Here is a 17881-nt window from a genome sequence, read left to right as displayed (position 1 = left end):
GCTGAGAGTTACTGAGCTACTGGTTTCCAGTCTGTGCCTGCTCACTGGTACACACTGACACAGTATGAACTCTCAGCTCTGCAGGGCCAACAGGGGGCAGCGTGGAGCTGGAAAAACATCAAAGCACAGACACCATTTATTTTCTACAGTCTTTAATGAGCTTTTCCAGTTTGCTTTGTGATGCCTAACATTAGCCTGAAGCTAATCAGAATACAAATTATTTTTTTAGTTATTTCAGATGCAATCAGAACGCTCATACTTTAAAAAACCCAAAACATAAAAAGCAGAATAAAGGTAGATCTGATTTATTTGTGCTTGTGGCAGGTTTCATTCTGACATACAGTAATCCTTCAGTCTCAAGACAACAAAGAGGAACGCTGAGTGACATCAGCGGCACTGACACAAAGAGCGCTCGCACACTCCGAGGCCGCCAAGTGACGCGAGAACAACAGCAGCTGTACAAAAACAACACGACGGTTACAGCAAGAGTCTGACGGAGACAATGGTCCAATGGAGCGTCGGCACCAAAGTGACATCAGACCCACCTGCTCTGCAGATTTAACCAACTCCAAACCTTTTATTCTCAGAGCAGATGGATTCAAGCTTATTTCCGTTTACAGCAGTCTGCTCTTTTACAGTGTGGCGTTCCAGTTATAAAGGACGACAGCACGGCCCAGCCTCCTCACACACACACACACAGATACACAAAGGCCTTTGTGCTGACAGCAACAACAAACGCACGCAGTGTGGTCCCGTTCGGGTTTGGCACCTAAAAATAAAACCAGAGGAATGTTTTCTCTGGAGGTTGAGAGCTGCCACTGTCTGAGGTCAGGATTTGTTGCTGGTGGCACCTTGGCTCCTCTGTGAAATAGTCATCCCTACTTTCTCATCACCTCTCCACAACTTAAAGCAACCATCAGGAAATACTTCTTCCCACACTCACTCTTCCTGTTTAATCACCTCTTTCCTCTCTAAAAACCATCTGACACCTCTCTGTTTCCCCACTTTGACTTCACTTTCCTGAACCACCTCATTGACTAATCCTTCCTTTCATCATCACCTGAATCTCTGCTTATAAGACACGTGAGTGCATTATTTACATAAAAAATAGAAGTCCAGCACATAAATATTACAATAATAATAATAATAATCAGCTTGTGAGAATAACATTAAGAATAGAAAACAAAGAGTGAGCAGCAGCCCTGAGATGAAATCTTGAGGCACCCGGACCTGCGGAGGACTGCAGGAGGTCTAAGTGAAGGCTCTGCACACACTAAGTGCTAAAGTTTCTCCTCTAAGAGGAACTCGCAGCTCAGGGAGGAAATCATTTGAGTAAGTGCGGGCACGGCCCACTCGGCTGATTCACCCCTTTATACTTACTTTTACTGCAGCACACTTCCAGCCAGAAATTTCATAATAACCTAAATGCAGATTAACACTGAAAGGTGCATATTTAGATTTTTTTTTTTAAAGAGCTTTCTATAAGACCCTGAGCTACGTTTAAACCCTCAGTATGAAGCATATGTTGAGAAAATCCAAGTCTGACATCAGGTTTAAAGGCAATCATGCAGCAAACTCTTTCACGAGTGGATACAGGTACCAAAACTATTTTTAGATAATGTTACTCTGACCTGTCCCTTTTTAATATCCTAGAGTCAAAATTTTCCCTCTAATCATGTAGAAGTTGACTTCAGAAGCTTCTTTGTGGCGTATCTAAACTTATTTTCAAAATAATTTGCAAACAGGGCTGTGGGAGTGTAGAAATAGTGGGTTTTATTAACCGATACTCAATTTTGGCTCAGAAGACTGACTATAAGATATCCATGCTGATAAAGGCTTCATTGCATATTTTCTGTTTTTTTATGGTTAAATTGCCTCATGTTATGGTTAAAAACAAAAATGAGACACAGGAGCTCTGGAGGGATGCTTTAGTTTACTATTTAACTTCCTCGCGGTAAGAATGCTGAAAACCTGGAAGTCTTTGAAACTGAACCTTGATGGTTAAAAATCTGTTTAATAATATTAATAGGCTGGAAAATGGAAAAAATTAAGTTGGTAAGTGAATTCCAGAGGGGGGAAAAAACTCCACTAATGTTGTTGCTTGTATCCATTTCTGAAGGATTTATCTGCAGCACTATTAAGGAATGTTTGTCCTAAATGTGGTCCACATCTGGCACCGATTCCACCTTACACAAGGCAGATGTCAAAGGAGCATCACCCTAACTCCACCATGTCTCCCAGGCCACATCTGGCCCACAAAGCAGCTGCTATAACTAGCCAAAAGCAGGCCTGATCAGGCCCGAATGTGGCCGCTATCTGACTTTGATGCGACAGAGAAGTTACCCTGACGCGGGCAGCAGCGGATTTTATCTACAGATAGAAACCTGAAACACTATAACGCTGCTGCCTCTTTTAAACATGCAAAGAACAACATGATCTCACTTCCTCATAGCAGAGGCGCTAATCTCTATATCACACATTTCAGCTGAAGCACAAGTGCAACCGAAAGCAGCTCCAGGTGAGTCAACTTCCCACAGTTAAGGCAAAGAATTCAGAAGCACCAGAAATGTTGCATAGATTCCCCTGGAAGTCCTCCGGAGCAGCCTTCATCAGCACAGAGTGGGTTTAAGACAGGAAATTAAATACTTGAGGTTAAACACACCACATTAACTGAGACGTACTGTACAGTATGAACAGCGACACATCAGAGTTTAGCCGGTTATCTTTGGTTGGTTTGAGTAGATCAGTATAAACAGAACGGTGAATGGTGGCCGGCACGCTGCTGGTTTCCAGGAGACTTAAAACAATTTAAAAGCTCAGAGGAAGAAGTGATCACCGCTGCATCTTCATCTCCCTCTTATCATTTTTGTAGCTTCAAAAGTCAGCATCCTCCTCGAAGCGAAACCTTTTTGCGTGTGAGTGGGATGACTCCAGGAAGTTTTCCTTGTCTTCAAAGTCTTCGTGAGGGGCCGCCCACTTTGTGCCACAGCTCCTGGTACGGAAGGCGGTGGCGGCGGGTTCCGGGCTCATGCAGATTTGCGGCTGCTGCCACAGCCAGGGGTGACTCATACAGTCGACGGCGCTGGGCCGGTCCCTACGGTCAAAACAGAGACAGTCCAACGATTAGACACATTCATGCAAAGAGATCGAGGTGCTGGTGTTTCACTGAACAATCTGATCTTTCCTTCAACCAGATTTCTTCCTTTATAGATTAACACCAGCAGGTTCTTCTTGACATACTAGTTCTGATGAGATCATACTTAGCCCAGCATGCTGCCTGATGAGTGTGAATCCATCACACACCAGTGGAAAAACTTTAAAACAACACATGACGTGACTTGGAAAAACATCCATCACGGTTCTGTTCACAGCTATGTTTTCATTTTCATCTCTCTGTTACATGGAAGTTATGTTAAAACACCCACACTCTTACACTCGCACACAGACTCTCGCACACAGATTGTCATTTACTCACTCAGGTGCTTTGACCAGCAGCTTGCGGATGAAGTCCACAGCGAGCTCAGACACCCTGGAGAAGGCCTCCCTGCTGTAGTCCACATTGACCTGGGAAACATTCAGATACGTCTCCTGCTTGTCGTCCCCAGCAAACGGAGACTCGCCCGTCACCAGCATGTACGCGATGACGCCCACGCTCCTGAGAAACACACACAGGACATATCAGACATGGAGAGTCTGAAGGCTAAATGACACAAGAAAAATATCTGAAATAATCTTAGAAAAACAAATAAGAAGAACAATGTGTTCTCATCGCATTTGCCACAAAAGAAGTGGGAAGCATTACATTAATACCCACACTGCCGAAGATCGCCTTCACTTTCATTTCCAGTTTGTGATGTTTTTCTAATGAAGCTGCATATGTTTTAGATTTATGTTCACAGTGACCAATTCTTTTAAATCAACCCAAGTAAATACTTTACGTTTTAAATTCACTTACAGCTCCACAAATGTGAGGAAATGTGAGGCTGGAATGAGCTTTAAAATTTGTGGCTTGCTTTACATTTTCCAGACTTAACCGTATTTTTATACTTTTTTTTTTCAACCTCACCTATGGCCATTCATACTACACCAAAGTCAAAGTAATAGAGCAGTAATAGATAGACAATAAAATGTCAAAAAGTGTTTTGGTTTTTCACCATCTACTTTGGAAATGTATTATTTTCACAGTGGGTTTACCATAGAAAAAGAAACTCCAAAAAGAAGACATTCTGTCAGTTGACAAAAATGTTGTTTTATAAATGGTAGGACAGTCTGCAAAAGTGCTAACAGAACTTTATCTGTAAATTTAAACATTTATTTCTTACAATTTAAGCTTAAAGCAGCATTCCTTTCCCATGTGGAAAAACTGAGATATATTCCTTAAATTGAACTTCTTTCCTTATTTTAAAATATGTCAGGGATTACACATGTGGTTAAACTTTACTAAATTGTACTCTGACAAAAAGCAGAGTTTCACTGGTCTGGCACACTTGAGATCAAAGTGGGTTGCATGTGGCCCACGATGTAAAATGACTTCCTGTGCTGTGGTCACTGGTCACCACATCGCTGAGAGTCACTTCCAGCACGTACGCAGCTTAAGCTCAGCTATTATTCTCCTGGTGGTGGAGTTCATGTTACTTTCTCTTCATGCTGGAAGTGGCAAAGTACAAGTGGTGATACCGCTCCTTCCAAAGGGTTAAACCATAGCCCATTTAGTACAGATATACTCACCAAAGGTCACTCGCCGTTGTGATTGGCTCGTAGTTGAGGATCTCTGGAGCTAAATACAAAAAAGAAAAAGAAAAAAAGAAGAAAAAAAGTAAAAGCTGTCAGTCAACAGTGAGAAGAGAAAAGATCTCTGTGTAATTTCCCAGATTAATTACTGACTCATGGTTCTTTCTGCATTTATTTATAGGTGTGTCACTCATCCACTCTCACAGGAGCTAGCACAGTAAAATGCACATGTTGGGTAAGAATTGATCAAATGCATGATCTCTTCTTAGTCAACATTGACAATTTACATATAGTTTATTATTGTGAATCTGACTGATGTTTGTCTATAAATATGTGTGAAATGTCCGCTGCCGCCTTTGTTTCATGAGCGTCAGCTTACCCACGTATTCAGGTGTGCCAAGAATCTCTCGGAGCTCTCCGACCGCACCCAGTCTGCGTGCCAGGCCAAAGTCCACGATCTTTATGTCTCCTGGAGGCGACAGGCTGGTCAGGAGGATGTTCTGTGGCTGAGAGAGGCAGAGAGGGAACAAAGTGAAAGCAGGAAGTGCTCGAGGGATAAAACTCATTTCTGATTGCAAAATTCACCTCATGATGAATGTCTCTGCACAGGAAACAGTTATTTAATTAAATAAACGACTCTTATGATATTGCGCCATTCTCTTTAAAACAGTCTGAGAACATTTAGTGCTGTATGTGACTGTCCTGTAATCACAGGGTATTCACAGGTATAAATAAGACTTATTGATTTAACTTGAAATGAAATTTAAGACCAAATCTGCACACATGAAAGCTGAAAATATGCTCGTTTAAAGTAAATGCACTGAGGTCAGCCAGTATAAGTTCTCCTTTTTCTGTTGTGTCAGTTCAGTTTGGCTGTTTGAGAAGTTAATTTGCTGTATCACTGTTTTTTATTACTTTGATCAGGTCTGGGATTAGCCGATGTCTTTTAAAAGGCTCAAATTGCTTGTAAAAAAGAAAAAAGTGAAATGAAACTCACTTTCTACAACATTATCTGTCTTATTCAGGCCACACCAGCTTGGTCCCTCACACTCACCCAAACTGATTTTAGGACAATACAATACTTCTTTTTAAAGGACCTGTGGGTCAAATGACAAGTATTCCTGACAGTGATGACAGTTTTATGTTGACATGTAAAATTCCCACCCTCATGAGTAAAATAACACATTTAACAAAGGCATTTGCTAAGATTTGGTATTTAGTCAAGATCTTGAATTTTTGAGACAAAAACCCCACACATTTAATCCATTGTTGTGGCCCAGGAGAGTCAGAGGTGTGTGACGATCCTGGTATCAACATGTAGATTTAATTTTGTAGTCCTATACAAAAAAAAAAAAAAAATCAGCTGATTCTTAGGGGCTCAGGTGGTGGACACTCGATTTGACCCTGATGTAGCGGCAACAAAACTCTTCACACCCTGCTGTCACTGCAGCAGAAGTCAGTTCCATGCTCTCTACAATCCTGATTCTAGGCTTAACTGTGGCATTAAAAAAGGAATTTAGGATTTTGAGCACTTAGAGAAGGGAAACACCCGAGTACTTAAGGTTAAGTCTGTGGTGAGTTGAGTAAACGGTTAAAAATAGATTCACTTTGGTTGGATGTGTCTGAATACCTTGAGGTCTAAGTGGACCAAGTTGCTCTGATGGAGGTAGTGGACTCCCTCCAGCGTCTGCCTGATCAGGCGCGTGATCTGGGCCTCGGGCAGCAGCTCGTCGGATACGCAGTGGTCAAATATCTCTCCACCGGCCGCACTGCATGAACAGGAGACAAGAAGGAATGTCTGGTGAAATATGAAACACAGACCAGTTTGATACAGACTGTGTGTGTGTGTTAGAGTTTCCACAGGAGAAAACAAAAATGCATTTATGGATTAAAGGGTGGTGCAGTGGTTTTAGTCTCCAGCCCACAGCCAGAGGGACGCAGGTTTGATCCTGCATGTTGTGGTAAGGTTTTATTGAGAAAGAGAACCTCCTTCCTGCTTAGTCATTGCAAAAAAACCAAAAAAAACCAAAAACACTGCAGGCACACAAATGAAGACTGAAGCGCTAAAATGTACAAGTAGAAAGTTTTACTACACCTCAGATAACTCAAGCTTCTAACTGCCATTTCTGAATTTGAATTTATATCCTTGTTGCTGTAATCGCAAGCAAAATGTCGGTACGAGTTAAGAACAAGCCTAAAGCTGAAGAGAAAACTCTGGTTTGTTTTTCGCAAGTTTCACTCGGTTGACAGTAGTTAGCACTATGTCAGTAGTAGCTGCATAGACTCCACACATACAAAAGTACGTGACGAGCTTGACTATTGTATGGGCATGCCATGCATCCAGAGGGGGACACACTGAGCATCTGTAAACACTGTAAGTTTTGTATGTAGAGCTTTATGTTCAGCCATGTGTTTACTGCGAGCTTTTAGCTTTTACTACAAATCATATGATTCTTTTTGACTTACCCTGTAGTTTAATCTGCCCGGCAGTATATAAAGTAATGAAAGATTTAAAACTTAAACCTCAATAAAACTTAATTTGCTGAAAAATTGGACCACATTTAAAAGAAAAAAAAGAAGTAAATCAAAATAAGTCCCATGTATTTTTATTTACTTAGTTTTGTAAGTACGTCAAATCTAGGCCTCATTTCTACTTTCTTGTTATTATTATATTTCATTTAATTAAAGTGTTGCACCTAATTTTAGTTTCTAGCTCAGTTAGCTGTAAATAACCATTGCATGTGCAATGGCAGCTGGCTGATGCAGCGTCTTCACACTCAGGTATGAAATAAAGATATATTGATAAAGAATAAGGGAACTGCACGAGACTGAATGAAATAATTCAGGTGAGGAATGCATCTATGATCCAGAACAAGGAATTCTAATGGAAAAGTAAACAGATGAGAGATAAATCAGTAAAAATAGCCGGACGGAGAAAGACTTTCAATAAGAATTCAAAACATGCTAACAAAAGTAGAGGTGGAGAAACTGAGAAAGCAGAAACTAGACAGCAGGATGCGGGTAAAGACATTTCTAAACAGGTGCACTACATAGCAAGTTTTTGCCACGCATGATCGATTACTGCTCCTGTTCTAGAAACCTTGAGTTTGTTTATACTGAGATGCAGGAAATGCTGGGATTTATTTTCCATAAAAACGAGCCAACTTGAATTTCACCTGCTTGCCGGCAGATTTCCTCTCTGACTCCTTCCTCCTGCTTCACCTGAAGCAGCTGATTGATGCTGGATTTCATTCATACAGTCGATATTAAAGCTCATATTAGAGCACATTAATCTGCATCTTTCTAAGACAGCTGTGACTACACACGCCATTTAACAAAATCAGCCCACAATGACTCTGTGCGGTGTTCTGTAACAGAAACCTACAATTTCCTTGTTATTTGTGGCTGTTACAGAATAGGTTCAATGTAAATCCTGCATGACAAAATAAGAAAGAACTGTGGTACGTCTTTGGCAAAGATAAAAACAAAAACAATCCTCACAATCTGTTTTATACATTATGACTCATAGATCCAAAACGTTATCACTCCGGTTTGTAGCGGAGCTTTGTCATGCTGGAAAATGCAGATTGTCAACAAATTGCTCCTGGAAGAAGTTGGTCAGTAGTCTTTAAAACATATTATCTAATGTATTAACTGTATCACAGAAAGTCTTTACTTTGAAGGCACAGTGTCTCTGTTTCCAGTTTGCATCACACTTTTCACGACTGCTTAGCAGGGAGTTTCCTATGGAAACAAATACCAACCACAGCAATCGGCAAGCGACTAAAGCAATTTCAGGGATGTATTTGGTGCAGCACTCAGCAGCTTCCAGACTGCTTGCTGAACAGCTGGGGGAATACAGATTTTTCCCTAGTAACCAGTGGTTGCTACTCAGTCTCTGGGTCGATTGGCACTGAGGCCTAAGAAAGAAACTTGTCCATACTTCTATTATCACTGCATCAAAATGGAGGCTTTGCTATTTATTTAGCCATTGCCATGGCAAATCTGAGTATCAAAGATCCAGGCGGCGATGGATCTATCTGATTTTCAAGCACAATCTCAGGTTGAATACAGACTCAACCTCAGGAGTTTCTACTTTCTGAGTTTAAAGTTGGCTTCGAATACTGCTGAAGCTGCTTTCTGGAACAAGGACCAGGCCATTATTTTCCAGACTGTCTTAGATCAACAAAGTGAGCTGTTTACCATGTTTGCACTTTGGAGGGGATTAAGGTGTCTCCAATGACAATTACAGGTGTGGTTAGAAAAAACAGAGCAGTTCATTTCAACAAGTCCTCATGTATTCTCATATCTAATCTTCCAGTTTCAGTTTTGATTGTACAAAGTGACAAGACAAATGGCGGCACAGACAAAGGACGTGACATTCATTTGAAAAGGGCTTTTAAATAGGAAAGGTTAAGAGGTCAAGACTAAGAGGACGGTGGTTCAGGTCACCTTCAGCTCAAGCTTTCAGCATGTTGCTGTAGCTTTCAACCTATTCCTGATAAACCTGTTATGAAGGATGAGCTGTTTGCTAATTTAGCAGCTCCTTAGGACTTGACAAACAGGACTTCGCCCTCATACAAGCATTTACAGGATCTCACTGCTGGCTTGGCGTATTTGAGGAAAATAGAAGCACTCAAGTAAAATGTATGAATTAAATAGGATGCAGCATATATAAAAATAAAACAGGCAGAAAGTTTGTGTGAACTCACTATTCCAGCACTAAGACAATGTCGTGATCCGTCTCATAAGCGGCATGCAGGTTGACCACTCGGGGGTTGTTACGTGCCATCTCCAGGACAGCCATCTCATGGATGACCTCTGCCCGGCAGTCACGACCTCGTCTCCTCTTTTTTAGGAATTTGGCAGCGAACGCTTTTCCTGTGGTTTTCTCCACACACCGCTTCACCACAGCAAACTTGCCCCTGAGAGGAAAAAAAAGCAGGACAAGAATACACAAACTGAAGCTGAGTTTTAATTTATTTTTTTACAGTTATATTGATTAAACAGGAAATGCCTGAGTAAAGCTTTTATAAAGTTTAAGTAAAAACCTCCATAGTCAAAAATCAAAACCAATTGAAAAAACTGCAGTTCCTCTAATACCCACTGGAGGCTTCCATGTTAAAATGTCCAACTTTACAGCAGAAATAAACATGTTTACAGCCTGCTACACAGACAAGTGGCCTCTGTAGTTATTTCTACTCTTTTATGATAACCCTACAGGGTTTGAATTTTGTGGGGTGTGAGGTTGACAGATGGATTAGTGCTGCCCTCGCAGTCATGTAGGCTCTGTATAGGACATTTACCATCCTATGTTTCAACACTCACCATTGGTAATGAACTCTGGGAATGAACAAGGTCATGGATAAAACAGACCCAAAAACATTTTGTCTGTTTCTGGGTTCAGCTGTAGCGATAAGGTGAGATTTTTCTTTCTAATTCTTGCTGTAGTAAAGATGTCAGTAAATGTATTTTTTTTTCCTGGCTAACATATCCAGGACATGAATTACCATGCATTTAGGTCAAGGCCATTATGTTCTGAAATTCTGCTCATGCGAGGTGTAAGTATAACTAAATCCAGCTTTTTAAACCTTATTATGGGGTAATATCAATTTGATTAAACACATTTTGTTAGGTTCCATTTATTAATATTGGAGTTCATTCGCTGGAGTTGTTTCTAGAAGAACTTGGTTAGGATTTTTTTAGTCTTCTCCTTAGCACAAATGCCAGAAACCAATGGGTCAAGTCATGGTTATTACACCATCTTATACATATACATATAAGTGTATATAAACAGGCTTTTTTCCAGGCTACAAATTGGCCTTTGGCATCAACTTAAGAGAAATCTTTACTTTTCTTTCCTTTTATTTTTGTCCATTGCGTAAAAAAATGTTTCAGATATTTTTACAAATTGTCTATCAAAGTGCTGGTGATTTTCCTTTGATGTAAAACGAAAGCTTCTTTGGTTGTTTCCATCATTTTTTTTTCTGTGCAGGAAAAACCCTGATAGATGTTGTGGTTTGAGCCATTATCCACTGTAAGATTAATTTAGATGGCTAAATATCTCCAACATGATTCACCGCAAACTTTCCCCAATATAAGTCAAATATAACTAATGATTAATATGTTTCATTTTATGCAGAAAATGCTGATTAGTATGTGGTCCAGCCTTTACAACATAATATCTGTAAGTGACTTTGTGATAAAGGTGTTATACAAATACAGAAATGGCATTAGATAACAGGTTCTGTGTGCGGGAGTGTTATCTAATGCTAGTACATTTCCAACAGCCTACTGCCATGCTTTGTCACCGTGGTAACCATTTGTTTAGGTCATTAAACTTCATTTTAGAGCTATTTTAATATTTAATACGTATTTTAAACTTTGTTTAAAGTTCACCTTGTTACCAGCTGTGCAGATAACAGCCCTAATTTCAGCTCTCTAGGAAAACCTAACTTTTCTAGGTTACAGACCCAGAAGGAGTTCTTTGAATTGTGCTAAAACATCCTGCACATCATGTGATAGCATATAAGCCTCCACCATGTTAAACCTTCATGTCTTCTTGTACATATTCTTTTCCTGCTTAAAGGAAATTTGCTTTGCTTTGTTAGCGAGGGAGTTCAATTATTTAAGTAGAATAGATATTTATGTATATTAAATGGTCAGAAGTAGTTTGGTTTAGTTTAATAAGCAGGAAAATGAAAAGATTTCTGGTGAAAAGCCGACTCTGAGGCAGGAAAAGTCTCTACAACTCAACTACCTGTTTCTTTTGTTTGGCTGCACCTTGTAAACAACAATGTTGCTCCTGAAACGGTCATACTAGGGATATTCCCTCTCAATGACATCATACAGAGCCAAGGGCAGAAAGACCGGCCTGAAACAGAGTTCAGAGCAGTCCGAAGCCTGAGCTTTCAGCTGACAAGATTACTGACCTCAATATTTGAAACTTTAACCATGTTTAATGCGAACATCCACCAATGGAAGAGGAGATGTAACAGAATAAGCTCCCTCTGAAGACACTTGCCAAAAAGGTGTTTTGTTGGGGGGTTGTTTTTTTTTTTAAGATCAAGATCTTATCTCACGTTACAGTCATTTCAAATACACAGACAAATGATGATTGATGTGTTTTTAATTAATTCCATGAACAGCAACAACCAACAAAAGCATTTAAGCTTCATTCTGACAAATAAATAAATAAGTAAGGACACACAGTGAAAGGTCCTTGTTTAGGGATTTAGTTATAGCTGGGAAATTACCTTAAATTCAAAAGTAGAGCTACTACAGTTTAAGATTAACACCTTTGTGCCAGCCATGTTCTCATCACTGAGTTTTAACACATTTCACATCAGAACTTCCTGTTTTAACAAATTGCAAACAAAGTGGCGAGCAGAAGTAACCCAAGCCGGTTCTGCTTTCTTAAGTCTGCTTTCCACATGTACTTGTTTCCTTCCTCCTGCAGACTAACACTAGCTACACTTTAATGCTCTGCGTGACGCATAATGACTTCAAACACACCTCGGGCTTGTCAGGATATGATCATCAGCTGCCTGCGGTTGCCATGGCTCGTACACAAACACATGATAATGGTCTCCTTTTATACCAAGGCTTCATATTTTCCCACTGTACAATAAAGTCACCTCCCCGGTCAGAGGCTGGAGTGTTAAGACTTAGAGTCCAGAGTCCAATCACCATTAACTTAGTGCATTACACTGCATGACTCGATCTGAGCTATTCAGCCAGCACATGCAAAAAGTTAGGGTCAGTGTATCAGCATGAATACACAGATAAGTGACATCAGCTGTCCTTCAAATGTGTGTTGTTGCAGCTCCTTCTTGAGCTATCTTATTTTATTTTACTGAGCTGTTTTTACTTCATATAATCTAGTTTGTTACGGGCTATGTTTAATATTTTGCTAACCTGGTAATTTTCCAAATTTGGGGATTTTTAAATTTTTTTTCTATCTGAACAGTCATGCAAGACCTCCTCTTTCATGTGACAAGGTAGCACATTTGCTCAACTCTTCCTGTTTATTAACACTCAATGCTAAAAAAAAAAAAACAAACATTTTCTGTAGAGTATGTGCAGAAAAGAAGTAAATATAATTTTTTTCTCAGTTTTCATGCTGTATAGTCTTAACCTCTGTAATTTAACCTCTTGCCTCTCTCTACCTGCTTATTAAATGACAACCCTGTTTTATGTTTTAACTATCCACTTATCATTCTTGGTCTCTACTCCTTCATATTAGCACTAATACACTAATAATTAGTCTCCTGGACAAACGAATCACTCTTGGGCCAACAAAGATTTCAGTGTGCATGTTAATATTAGGATTAGGATTTTTTCATAGTGAGTAAACCACACAGTGGCATATTAATGACTAACCTCACGTTGAGAACCAATCATTTCTGATGTTTTCTTGGCTCAGAATTGGTCAGTTTTTGGGGTCTTCTTCCTGCCATGTATGGCATTTGTCTCCACCCATCTGGGTCCCTCAACATGACAACAATTAAATCCTCATCCCAAACCTTTCCTCTGCTAATGTTTATATTCTGTCTCAGTTTATGCCTCAAGTTAAAGCAGAACAGGACATTTTAGGTTTATTTTTTAAGGTAACTACAAAGTAAATGTGGTCAGGGGCAATATATACAGTATTTTATTGGAATGCAACTTCACATAAACATAAATAGAAGTTTTTTAAGGTCTTATGTAACAGTCTTTGTGGATTTGTGCATTTCCTTGTTGTGTTGTAGTAAATGTTAAAAACTGTTAACTGTTATTGTAGGTGTGGTTTCAACAGGAATGCTTTTTGAGTCACAACTCATCTGAAACATGCTGAATTTTTCAAAGTGTGGAAAATTGTCATAGTAAGTGGGACAAGTTTACCCTTATAAAGCCATCAATATTTAACGGTTAAACTACACCCCACCATCACTGGCACAACAGATATATCAGAAGGAAACTGCAGACATGATGTAAGAGTTCTTTTGCACAAACTGTAATTAAAGGCGGAACTTTCTGGAAATCTGCACCTGCCAGTTAAGAGCAGATTAGAGCTATTAAACCTTTCTGCACAGAGGTTAAAATCCAGCCACTGGTTGTGAATATGAATTCCTGCAATTAATCATAAGAATCTTAATAAGGTATGATTACTTGTAAAAGTTGAGAAATACTTCATGCGGTGAAAGTCCTGGGAATTCTTGTTAAGATTGGCTTAGATTATTTTAGCTGTTGCATAGGCCAGTGGTGACAGAGGCCATTACCAGCCTACCAAAGGGCCCTTGTCTAACACCGTTTGATGGCTAAAAGCTTAGATTTTCCTGTTCACTGTCATTTCTTTTGTGGAGATACAGGTTCACTCCACACTGTGAAAATGTCTTAAAAGTTAAATTACTCAGAAAAACTCAAGTGTGACAGATTTAACCCGTTCCATGGTGGTGTGTAAATTTTAAAATACATCTAATGACAGTTGAGTCAGTAAATACAGAATACTGAGATCTATTTGATCATCTCTTAGGCTGTTTAACCGTTTTCCAAATTAAATACTACTTCCTGTAGTCTGGTACAGGAAGGGCATGGGGAAAAGGTTGCAGCCTCTTTTGAACCTTTGTCCTAAACCAGCTGAACGTTTTCAGACTGTTTTTCATTGCAGTTAAAAAGAAAGGGAAATATTTACTGGCGTGTTTTTAGAGATCAAACAGGACTTTTTAGTCCCATGGACTAAAATGAGTGTGATATTTTTACTACTTTAGTTTTTACTCACTGTAACACAACTTCAGGGTTTTTCCTGCTCAAAACACAGCCTTTGGGGGTTGACTACACTGTGTGTTACCTTTTAAAAATAAGTTTATGACTTTACTGTTATTTTTGCCTCTTTGCTGAGCACCAAGTATTTTATATTCACAAAAAACTGAATGACAAGCTTGACACTAAATTTTTCCAAAACTCTGGTATTGTAAGGAGTAATTGTAAGGAGTCCTGAAACAGTCTTAGAAGAGCAGAGGATGCACCAAGTTTCAGATTTTTAATATATAGGTGTATCGTCTTGGTTAATTTCATTCAAAAACATAATGTTTTGACATGAAAATTTTATGTTTATGAACAGCATTTTGTTGCTGTATAAGATTAACCATAATTCATGTAGCAATCACAAATTTCAATAAATAACTTTTTTTTTTTGCTTAAAGTGGGCAAAATATTTGCTGTACGTAGATTGTAAACGAAAACCCCTTTGAAAGCCTGCAACACATTTTACTCACATGCACCTCGAGAGACTAAACAGACTAAAAACCTCTTTTCTCAAGAATACATTAATGATTCGGTACAAAGCTCATGTGTACTTAGGTGAAACTGCACAATTAGCCCAGTATTTGGTCATGCACACTTTCGACTAGGTAGAGTGTTGTTTGTGCTCTATAACAGCAATAACTTTGTGTCTTTTAAAGAACATCAGACTTTAAATACCTTCAGATACAAAGTTTTATATTAGTTTTATATTATATTATATAATATAATATATATTAGCTTTATATCAGCCAGGGATATATATCAGCCTAATAGTTTCAAACATCCCTCAAAAATCTATATTCTATCTATCTATGCAGGAGTCACTATTTTACAGCCTATCCGTTAGTAGAAAAGTAATCTCATAGCATACTGGATGCACAGATTGAGAGCGCATTTACCTGAGAAAGCATTGTTACAAGCATGCTCTTTATTTTAATCAATATAAATAGATACATAAGCAATACAATGCTCCAAACCTAATATTCCCAGTCAGCCCTTGCATTAAAGGTTATTCCCAGTAAGGACCTTTTTTCTTTTTCTTTCTGGGAAAAGGGTGCTTGATGTGTAGTGATCGTTAGTGAAGAGGTACTGTTTAATCCTAAATTAAGCTTGGTGAATATTTAGTAGGAGGGTTATGTGATCTTTAAAAATGTCAGGTGTCTACTTCTCCTTTTTTGGAAACCAGACTGTGTAAAGTTCACTTATGAAAGACACAAACAAGAAGCAAGTTACATGCATACATGTGCCTTCTTGCTCTGCTTTATCTTCAAAGCAATGACAGTCAAATAAAGAAATGCTTGGAAAAACACTGACGTGCACCTACTAGGAAATGTAAGCACACGCCATGTTTTTAACACTTGATTTCTTAGTTCTTCTTATTTCTACACCACTGAAAAGAACACTAATAACAGATGTAGCCGGTAGGCTATATATATTGTCCCCGTCTCCAACTGATTCAGCTCCACTGTCACAACAGGCATGGGAAATCTTTCACAGCTCCTACAGTGCGACGCATCTGTCCACCAGAGAAACATCCGTCCTATCATCTGACATTTACTTTGGTGATTTTGAGATATTTGACTTTCCCTATATCAGTAGCCGTGTATTTACATGTCTACAGTAAAGCTGATACCTTCTATGGCACTGGACGGTGCGTTCCTGTACCTGTACTTCACAATTGTAGTACTAAATAAATACAACAAAAGACTTATAAGTAGTAACCCTTTCTTAGTAAGTGATAGTAATACAGAAACTGAGTTTCATCTGTAAATATCTGACTGTATAGTGTCAGGTACAGCTCCCAGGTGTCATATACAGCAGGTGCACTCTCTGGCGGACTCACCTGCCCAGCTCCCCGGTGATCTCGTACACAGTCTCCAGCGGCTCCGTGCTGATCGGAGTCTGAATCTCGCCGAGCAGTCCGGCGGAGAGTCCGCTACGACTGTCCAGCCGCCTCCGAGACATCTTCCTCTCCTCCTCGGTGCTGCTTCCCGGCTGAAAACGGTGCCAAACGCCGAGCAGAAGTGAGAGAAACGGTGAAAATGAGCTAAACTAACGTTACCACTGCTCGTTTCGCCGTAGTTACATGTTAATGTTAGCTCAGCCGGTCACCGCGCGCCGCTCCAGCTCCCCGGCTAGCTCAACTGTCGCTAAGTTAGCTCGACGGCACTTAAAAAGTGACTTAAACCGATTTTCCTCAGCTCAAGAAAAGCGAAGCTTGGGTCTATAAAGTCCGCACTCATGGGCTGTTAACACAAAACCTATCCGAGCTGCCGCTGCGGTCGGCTGTTAGTCCGCTCATTGAGTTTGTCCGCACAGTTTGCGATCATTTTCACATCCCTGTTTGACAACGTCGTCGACGCGTCAGTGCGCATGCGCACTGCTTTTGCGTTCAGTTGAAAGGTTTGAATTTGGACACGGCCGAGATATGGCAGCCTATTCATGTCACTAAAGGAGCGGGTTCGAAGTTCAGAAAACATAAATGAATAAAATAAATAAATAATGAATCTTAATACTCAAAAGTTGGACTGTCAAAGTCCAACTTATGAGAGTTAATTTAATTTACAATATTTGTGAAATAACAAGCTTAATGTTTGTTTGTTTTTTATTATAAATATAAGACATATGGTATATATGTGTGATATGATTTTTCAGTTTTACAATAATTTTATTATAATAGCACTTCATCACCTTGACATACTATCTAATAATGGTGACTTATTGTAATTATAGATGGAAAATGCCAATCATGAAATAGAAAATGCATATCTAGGTCTTGCACATATGAACTCAGTTTTCAAGATTTTAAATCTCTTAGCTCGTGTGTCTTTAAAAACACTAAAAAACTTATTTCAAAAATACATTTGTAAGATGAAAAGTTTAAATTATATCAATGGAAATTTAGATTTGATATCTCACAAATTTGACAAAATATTCTACAAAATTATCAGAACTTATAAGTTTTTAAAATTTATTTATTTTTGCCATTTCATCTAGTGTTTCTCTTTCTCGCACAAGGTTGCTTCCACATAAAACCATCCACTGTGTATGTACAATGTGTACCTTTATTAACAATGATCTAAGCTTAACACAGCCCTCAGCATCTAAACCAAATTTTCATTACTGCATGCATTCCAATCTGATATCTTTAAATATCTGCATCATTAATATATTAATGTAGCTTCACTTATCCTTTTTCCTTTTGTTACTTGGACAGAAACCTCAGGTTTAGTAGAGGAGTGTTTAATCAGGGTGAGGCCTCCTTCATGATATACTTTGGTACCATTAACACAGTTTGTTGTTGACATACAGTGGCTTGCAAACGTATTTGGCCCCCTTGAACTTTCCCACACTTTATCACATTACA

The 17881-nt window shown here is 39.2% G+C and overlaps 1 protein-coding gene across 1 annotated transcript; it reads right to left on the bottom strand.

Moving 5' to 3' along the window:
• Positions 1-135: 135 nt before the first annotated feature.
• On the bottom strand, positions 136-16899 carry stk17b (serine/threonine kinase 17b (apoptosis-inducing)). The gene is made up of 7 exons (XM_086265510.1): positions 16358-16899; positions 9444-9656; positions 6362-6500; positions 5111-5237; positions 4729-4777; positions 3476-3655; positions 136-3094 (listed from the first exon to the last, which is right to left on the bottom strand). The coding sequence occupies exons 1-7, from the start codon at positions 16477-16479 to the stop codon at positions 2875-2877; spliced, it is 1050 nt and encodes a 349-aa protein (XP_086121636.1). The 5' UTR covers positions 16480-16899; the 3' UTR covers positions 136-2874.
• Positions 16900-17881: the final 982 nt, after the last annotated feature.

This window comes from Aulonocara sp. 'chitande type north' Nkhata Bay, linkage group LG16 (genome assembly GCF_057382095.1).
Source record: "Aulonocara sp. 'chitande type north' Nkhata Bay isolate Kocher_YH1m ecotype deep benthic linkage group LG16, A_spYH_male_GT1.1, whole genome shotgun sequence".
Classification (NCBI taxonomy): Eukaryota; Metazoa; Chordata; class Actinopteri; order Cichliformes; family Cichlidae; genus Aulonocara; species Aulonocara sp. 'chitande type north' Nkhata Bay.
Note: the sequence above shows the minus strand (reverse complement) of the source record. Positions and strands in the feature narration are given on the sequence as shown.

Coding starts and splice junctions, on each gene's coding strand:
- stk17b (XM_086265510.1), bottom strand. CDS start 16,479: ATGTCTCGGAGGCGGCTGGACAGTCGTAGCGGACTCTCCGCCGGACTG. Junction 6,501..9,443: donor ATTGTCTTAGTGCTGGAATA/GTGAGTTCACAC, acceptor CTGTTCATGCAG/TGCGGCCGGTGGAGAGATAT. Junction 4,778..5,110: donor TGGCACACCTGAATACGTGG/GTAAGCTGACGC, acceptor TTTTGTATTTAG/CTCCAGAGATCCTCAACTAC.